Raw genomic sequence first — 7,588 nt, forward strand, 5'->3', positions numbered from 1 at the left:
CCACCGCAGTGGCACAGCGCATGCGCGCCGCCCACCGCAGTGGCACAGCGCATGCGCGCCGCCCACCGCAGTGGCACAGCGCATGCGCGCCGCCCACCGCAGTGGCACAGCGCATGCTCCAGATTATACCGTATACCTTGGCGCGCGCTCGTCTCAGCAAACCAGTCTCTCGCTTTGCTCGCCGCTCGGCGGGGGCAGGAGCGGGTGCTGATGCGGCGCATGCGCAGTCCCGCGTCCTTCGCCATGTCCTCTAACCGGCGACCGCAGGTGCCCGGGGCGGCGCATGCGTGCGGCTGCCCCGTCGCCGGCGGCGCGCGCCTCAGCTGGCGGAGCGAGCGGTATCGCAGCCATGGCGGGGGCCCTGAGGAAGGTGAGACGCCGTATCGTCGCCCTGCGCGGGGGTTTCTCCCGCCACGCTGCGCTACACCGGGCTCTTCGGGCGGGAGCGGATGCCCGAGCGGGGCGCGCTGTGGGGAGGGTGGCTGACGGAGCGCGCAGGGCCGGGTCGCCGGGCGGCTCGCGGGGGCGGCGCGCCTCCGGGGCCTCGCTTCGACCGTTAACGGCGTTTGGGGGAGGAGCGAGGCGGGTTTGCCCGAATCCAGGCCGCCAGAAGCCTTGTCAATAGCGGCTTGGTAACGTGAGCTGGTGCCTCTCCTCGCCCTTTCTTTCCCCTTCGTGCGCGCGGAGCAAAACGGACCCAAACGCGTGTGGCGCTAGAGGTTCTCATGTCACAGGAAATTCTGAGGCGGGTGTGCTGGGAGCCAAAACCAAAGAATCAAACAGCATGAAAATAGCTGCTTTAAATGTTCATTTTTTTAATATCCTCTATACAGACTACTGGCCTCGTAGGATTAGCTGTAGCTGAAAACCCTCACGAGGTATGTTGCAAGTTATTCTATATTTAACTGAAATTGAAAGGCGGAGTAAAGGTTTTTTTTTTTTTTTCGGTTCTGCATGCATATGCATTGAGTCCCTTAAAGAGATGACAGATTAAATGATAGCTTGTAAAAGTGTACCAAAGTGAATAAGAAAGAAAATTTATTTCCTAAAATATTATTTCAGATCACAGGGCATTATTTTGTATATGTGTTTTTGTTGCATGTGCTCGCTTCAAAAGCCTTCCTTCCTGCAAGTTCTTTTCTGAGCCCGTTTTTGATCTATCTCTTACAGTCCTACAGCTCAAAAGCAATAAATAAATATTTAAATTCAGCCCTTTATAAATGTGATTACTAGTTCACAAGCATACAGTTTTTTCCCACCTCACAATTTTGTTTCCAGTAAGTACCTAAATAAGTTATACCTGATCGAAGTGGGTGGGATAACTTTACCTGATAGGCACATTGCTCAGAGGCTAGCCGTTTGATGGCAAATCAGATGAAGGCTCTGTGATGGCAAGCACTGATGAGACGGAAATATCTCAGCAGTTCTTGGGAACCAGATTAGCTGGTTAATGAGCAGTTTGGTAATTTCTTATTATCTCATTAGGACAAGTATGTTTGCCACATCTTGCTTGTTCATACAGGAGATAGAAGCTTTGAAAGAACTTCTGCATTTTTTTATTTTCTCCTTGTTTGAAATTTCCTGCTGTGCAACAATTCTATGTAAAGTATACCACCAATTTTTAAGAATAGTGTCAGAAATTACCTTTGTAAGAACTATTATTATTCTCTGTAAATGATTCTAGTTTAGTCTACAGGCTTGTTAGAAACCTTCTGAGTGAACTTACTGAATTTTGTTTTTCAGTGATTTAGGGTCCTGACTAAAGGAATCATCAAAGCTTTAGTTTATGTCTATTCTGTGTTAGTCCCTCTCTCACTTCCTGTTGTTTATTTATATTTCTCTTTACTACAGTATTCTGCTTCTGTTTCTTGTTCTTCTGTTTCTTATTCTTCGTATAGGACTTCCACTCCTCTTCAGTTAGATACTGTTACCAAGTCAGCATATGTCCCAAAAGCTGTAATTTCTTCATCATCCCAATATGTCCTTTATCGTTGTATTTAAATTTAGCAATAAAGTGGGTTCAGGTTTTAGTTTTATTCGTGAATTTTGAATTTTACACCAGCACAATGAGAGGTGCAAAAAAAAAAAAACTACCAAAAACTATAGTTATATTTTTGGTTATATGCATCTTTTTATATTCCCAAACGATTTTTCTGAAAGTAATGGTTTAGAGTTGAATCTATCTGATTTATGAGGAATATGATTATACTGGAAATACAAAATTGAAACAAAATACTGTATCTGATATACTTCAAATTACAATACCATTTTATTTTTTGAGGAAGCTGCCAGTGATATCTTCCCAATCCTGATAAATCCCAGTTCAGTGCAAGATAGAGTTGTGTGGTTCAGACTTAGCTATTTTATTTCAGTCACTTCAGATCCAAATACGTTCAGTACTTTATATTTTGTGCATAGGTACTTAAGTAGGTTAAGTAGGACAGGTCATTAAATAAGTCCAGTTATATATTTTAACCATGTCTTGTGATCACAGCGCCTGCGAATATTGTACACAAAAATTCTCGCTGTCCTGCAAAACATTCCCAAAGATGCAGCATATAGGAAATACACTGAGCAGATTGTAAATCAACGGATTAATTTGGTGCAAACCGTAAGTACAGTGCTGTTTCATAAATATCACATTTGAAAAAGATTTTAGAATATGAAGAATGACTTTTGAAATGACTGACTGTTTTCCAGGGGTATGAGCAACTTTGAGATGTTAATTCAGAAATCATTGAGGTCCCAATTTATTTTTGTTATTGACTAGAATATTTTCAATGGAATATTAAAAATAGCTTTTAGTTTCTGTTACTGATACTTTCTGGGAAAATTAGCAGAAAAAATAGTTTTCTGAAGATTTGTAGAACAGTGGTAATTGCCACACATTTCTATCTGAAAATCCATGTGCTGTTAGCACAATCTTCATATTTGACATTCTAAAACACTTAGTGGGTGCAGTAAGCTATGTAATACTGGTGTTGTATTTAAGGTGATAATTAGAGGGTTGTGTATCATTTCCCCCCCCCCCCCCCCCCCCCAAAAAAAAAATATCTTTCAAGTTGTGTACTCCAGCCCTTAGCTGCTCCTTTGGATGTCATTAAATAGTACTGCTTTTCAGTATTTATTGTTGAGAACTTGACGTTTTGTTTACAATAAGAAAAACGTATGAGCCTTCTTTGATAGTGTAAAATGATGGAAGCGAGCTAATTTGATGGTATTTTTGAGGAAAACTGGAGTATGATCTATTTAATTGATTTCTTTCGTGCTGTACCTGTGTTTTCTACTTCTAAGTAAAACTAAACACATACGTATTTGAATACACAGGAAACTGACGTGGAAAAACTACAAGACAAACTGAATAGTGGTCACATAGAAGAAGTCATTGTACAGGTAAAATTGGGCCTTTTAAGATTAGTTACAAGTTGGAGCAGTGTTTTCCAGTGTTGCTTTGGCTGAACTTCTGTTTAGAAAACTGGCAGTTTCCCCTACTTTGCTTTGCTATCAAGCAAACAAAAATATTTCTGAAGAAGCTGCAAATGAAATGTGAAAGGGATGATCATGTTGAAAGCTAACACAATTAATGTTTGTCATATTAGTAAAAAAGTATATGCTTAGCTTGCCTACAGGCTCCGAAGTTCATAGAAGGGGCAGATGACTGAATGATATTGGGGGATAATCCAGATAGACTGGGAAAATATCAGGGGTGAAGAGGTTATCGTGAAGTAGTCATTGGACAGTCTATTCACCTAGTCATTCCTGTATGGGCATTTGGGCATACAGGAACTGGGTTTTTTGTTTTTTCATTTTTAAGGTAAAATTGGAAGTAGTCCCTGACCGTGGTAGGTGGTGACACATCACTGATATGATGAATTGAAGTAAAGTTAACTTCATACTTTATGTGATATTTAGTGTTAAAGAACTTGGGTATGTTGTTTATTAACAGGCTGAAAACGAGCTTTCCCTGGCAAGAAAAATGACACAGTGGAAACCATGGGAGCCTCTAGTTGATGAACCTCCTTCTGACCAGTGGAGATGGCCAATATAACACTCAAAATGGTGAAATTAAAAAAAAAAAAAAAAAAGTTAAATATTGACCTAATGTTGCTGACAAATGTCTTTAAATTAAAGAAAATAACTTAAAAACATGCTTTGTCTTAATATCCACTTATATTTAGCAATCTCAAGACTACTTCCGGTGTCTTGCAAAAATGGTTTAAGAATATTCTTTTCAGCTGTTCTACAGCCTTTGATTTGTTTCCTTTTGTCACTTCATGATTAACAGGGTATTTGTGCCTAATGCTGACCTGCACAGCTTTTCTTGTCTCTTAACATAATGGTTTTGCAAGCCATTTTTAATGTTTCAGAATCACTGTACAGTGTCAGTTATCATATAACTAAACTATAGTTTCATTGAGCATTTTAAGAGAGAGAAAGCGTTGCAACTGACAGTTATTCTTTTAATCTGTATTTGTGCGTTAACAAATACAGTTGTGATAGGCCATTAGAAATCAGAATCAAAGTTGTAAAAAGATGTGATCTTGCCCCTTTCTCACACCTTTTCTTGTATATTTTTTCAGCTTTATAGAGGCAGTTCAGTGTCTCTGTGAGCACGCATCCACCAGGATCAGAGTTCTGATGTGAACCTTACCAAAAAGGACAACATTTTTTAATTTTCACTGGATCACTTTCTTGATCTGGCTGACTTCACTGGCCATATAAACACTAATTCTGGCAGAGGGGAAGCAGCAAGAAGACCCAAGATGACAGAGGGAGGGACTACCCCTTTAGGTGACAGCAGGGACAGATTTCTTTATCAGCAAGTAGGTTACTGCATTTAGTGTAATCACATGGCACAAGTCTAAGTGTTGCTCTCCTTTTATATGCATAGAATTTGGTTTTATAAAGAATTTGTATATAAGCATATATCTTTCTAAATTTATTTGTGTGTAATGTATCTTGAATTAGAATATTGCCTCCTAATAAGGAGGAGGCAAAAAAAATCTTATTTGAAACATCTAGCTAGGTTCTTGTTTCATACATTCAAATGAAAATAGTATATGCCCCTTCCTCTGAAAAATTTTCTTCACTAATTTAAATTTATGGGCACCAATTAAAAATATTCAAAGCAGAGCTAAGAATACTATGCAGTTTGCCTTTGCTCATATTTTTCAGTGCCATCAAAAAAGTTGTTACTGCAAGTTTAAAGATGATAAAAATGTAACTGTGTGAGGAAAAACCTATATAGAGTGCATTAAAGGTTAGGAACGTGTCACTGCACTCAACTACATAACATATCTTGTAATAACTATTTTTTTCATAGAAGTTGTTGCAGGTTAGGACTTAATATAGACCAAATGAAAATTAGAGTTTCCGTTTGCAGAAGCCATGAAACTACAAAGCTGAATATGTGGCTTTGGACAGATTACTCCGAGTTTTTACTGCTGTTTAACCAGTAAAGCTTTGTGCTTTTTTTATTATTGTTCAAAGTCAATCTGCAGGCTTTCGAAAAGTGGATTCTGTATGAAGGGAATTAACTTGAAGGTGTACGTGGGTACCAACTGAAGTTTCTTTAAAAACAGAACGAGCTTTTTTAAACAAAGATACTACAGAGGAGAAGACTCTAAAATATGCTTTGGCTTTAATGAGTACAAAGGATACCTGGTCTAATAAGAAGACTGATGCTGGCAGTTAAATGTGTTACAAGAAAATAAGTTTTTATTCATGCAGGTTAGGATTATGGTAAAACTCAGCCTTTGTAGTGAATACAACTTTTAAGACTTCATTTGCTAAATTGTCTTGTTTAAAATGAAGAGTTTATCATTAATGCTATGCTTAATGGAGAACTAAGGCCAAAGGGAGGGAGTTCCTGTTAAAATTATTGTGCTACTAGTAGTTTGGTCCTTTTTGTGCATCTAATAAACAATTAGAGAAGTGAAACAGTTACAGTGGGTAAAAGGCTTTTTCCTAGTTTCAACATAATTGCTTATAGATAGATATTAATACAGTAGTTCTGAGGACTTGATGATCCTCCTTGTACGTACAAAACTCATGACATGTTACTGGAGTTACCTTTTGTGTTCCTGTTACATTAGAAACCTGATATCTGGCATTTGTCATGGCACATCAAATTTCATCATTTGAAGTCATTGTTTATTTTTATCTCATTTCAACTGTTCAGATACAAATAGTGTGAAAGTGTAAGAGCATACAAGCATTTCCTATTATTAGGACCTAAATTCCCAGTGCGAGGAGTCTTCCTTATTTGAATTATGGCCCTGGGATATTGCTGGAATGTAGTTGTTACTGCCTTTGATTTATATGGTAGGTTGACAAAAGAACAAACTATTACCTACTAGCTCTAAAGCTATTTTGTCTTGGTTCTTGTAAGATGATCATTTTTATTAATTCTCTCCAGTAGCATATTAAGTACTTGCTGATTTGTTCTTATTAAAGCAAAAGCCAGGAGCGGTTCAGAGGCTTCTTTTGGTTAGGAGTTACGATTTGTATTTGGTAGGCATCTAAGATTGTGCATCTTGCAACATTGAAGAAGGCAGGGTGCAATAGGGCTGTATGTAGAAGAGCAGTGAAGTTTGTATAGGAACAGTGAAGATTGGCTGTTCCTAATTCATAGGATTGCTCACACAGATTCAAAAACATAGAGATAAATCTCCTGTATTGAAAGGTTTTACCTTTTCTGTGAAGAATTCCATTTTGCCAGGAAAAATTACTGTCAACTTGTCGTATTTTAAGACATTCATGGTAATGAAATACTCAAGGCAGTGTTCCCTTCCTAGGGCAGCCATAGCTATACACACAGTGCAGGTGTATCATAATGATATTTTCAGGTACAGATAGCTAACTGTGCATAGCCATTATGCATTTTCAGAAAATTGTGAATTACTTAAAAATAAGAGCCCCAGAATGTATTAGTGTTGAGATAAAAGGAGTAAACTGTATAGATTGGTTTATTGGACTTGTTGTATGTCTTTTCAACATTAACATCTAAAACTTATCTTCTTCTGTACTCCTTTCCGACAATTTTTTCTAAAGAAAAATCATGTGAGTCTGTAAGAGACTATGAACTTTTCACAGAATAAATTGTGTTATAATCAAATCTGATACCTGGTAGTTGTGAGTATAAAATCTGAACGTGTAGGTATTAATACACGTATTGGCAACTAGCAATAGACACCTTCCAGACTATGAGTTTAGTAGCAAATTAATTTGTAAGACTTCTTTTATGATTTTTTGCCTTGTGTCATAAGGACTATCAGATTACCTGTGGCATTGTTGTTATTAATGATTAATTACATCTTTACATGATATTTTGTATAACAAGATATTAGAGGAGTGGGACAGCAGAAGATGGTTGAAGCAGGTAGAAGAGAAATTATAGCTACTGTAAGTTACCCGTTGCTTTTATTGATTTATTCCTCTAGCAACTATTTTCATGGCATTCTTTGACTTTCTTCTCACTGATGTTATTGCTGTAATTACATAATTCTTAAACTTCTGAAATTTTCAGATAGGCTTTTTTCAGCCTTGAGAAAGGTAAAAGCTGGCCTCTTCCAAGATGAAGCCACTA

The 7,588-nt window shown here is 38.1% G+C and overlaps 1 protein-coding gene across 1 annotated transcript; it reads left to right on the forward strand.

The window, feature by feature from the left end:
* Positions 1 to 39: 39 nt before the first annotated feature.
* Positions 40 to 7,122, forward strand: NDUFA5 (NADH:ubiquinone oxidoreductase subunit A5). Its single transcript, XM_068932039.1, has 6 exons — positions 40 to 370; positions 834 to 878; positions 2,495 to 2,611; positions 3,328 to 3,393; positions 3,947 to 4,059; positions 4,581 to 7,122. The coding sequence occupies exons 1-5, from the start codon at positions 284 to 286 to the stop codon at positions 4,046 to 4,048; spliced, it is 417 nt and encodes a 138-aa protein (XP_068788140.1). The 5' UTR covers positions 40 to 283; the 3' UTR covers positions 4,049 to 4,059; positions 4,581 to 7,122.
* The last annotated feature ends 466 nt before the right edge of the window (positions 7,123 to 7,588 follow it).

Source organism: Struthio camelus, chromosome 1, assembly GCF_040807025.1.
Source record: "Struthio camelus isolate bStrCam1 chromosome 1, bStrCam1.hap1, whole genome shotgun sequence".
NCBI lineage: Eukaryota > Metazoa > Chordata > Aves > Struthioniformes > Struthionidae > Struthio > Struthio camelus.

Coding starts and splice junctions, on each gene's coding strand:
- NDUFA5 (XM_068932039.1), top strand. CDS start 284: ATGCGTGCGGCTGCCCCGTCGCCGGCGGCGCGCGCCTCAGCTGGCGGA. Junction 2,612..3,327: donor GGATTAATTTGGTGCAAACC/GTAAGTACAGTG, acceptor TTGAATACACAG/GAAACTGACGTGGAAAAACT. Junction 3,394..3,946: donor TAGAAGAAGTCATTGTACAG/GTAAAATTGGGC, acceptor GTTTATTAACAG/GCTGAAAACGAGCTTTCCCT.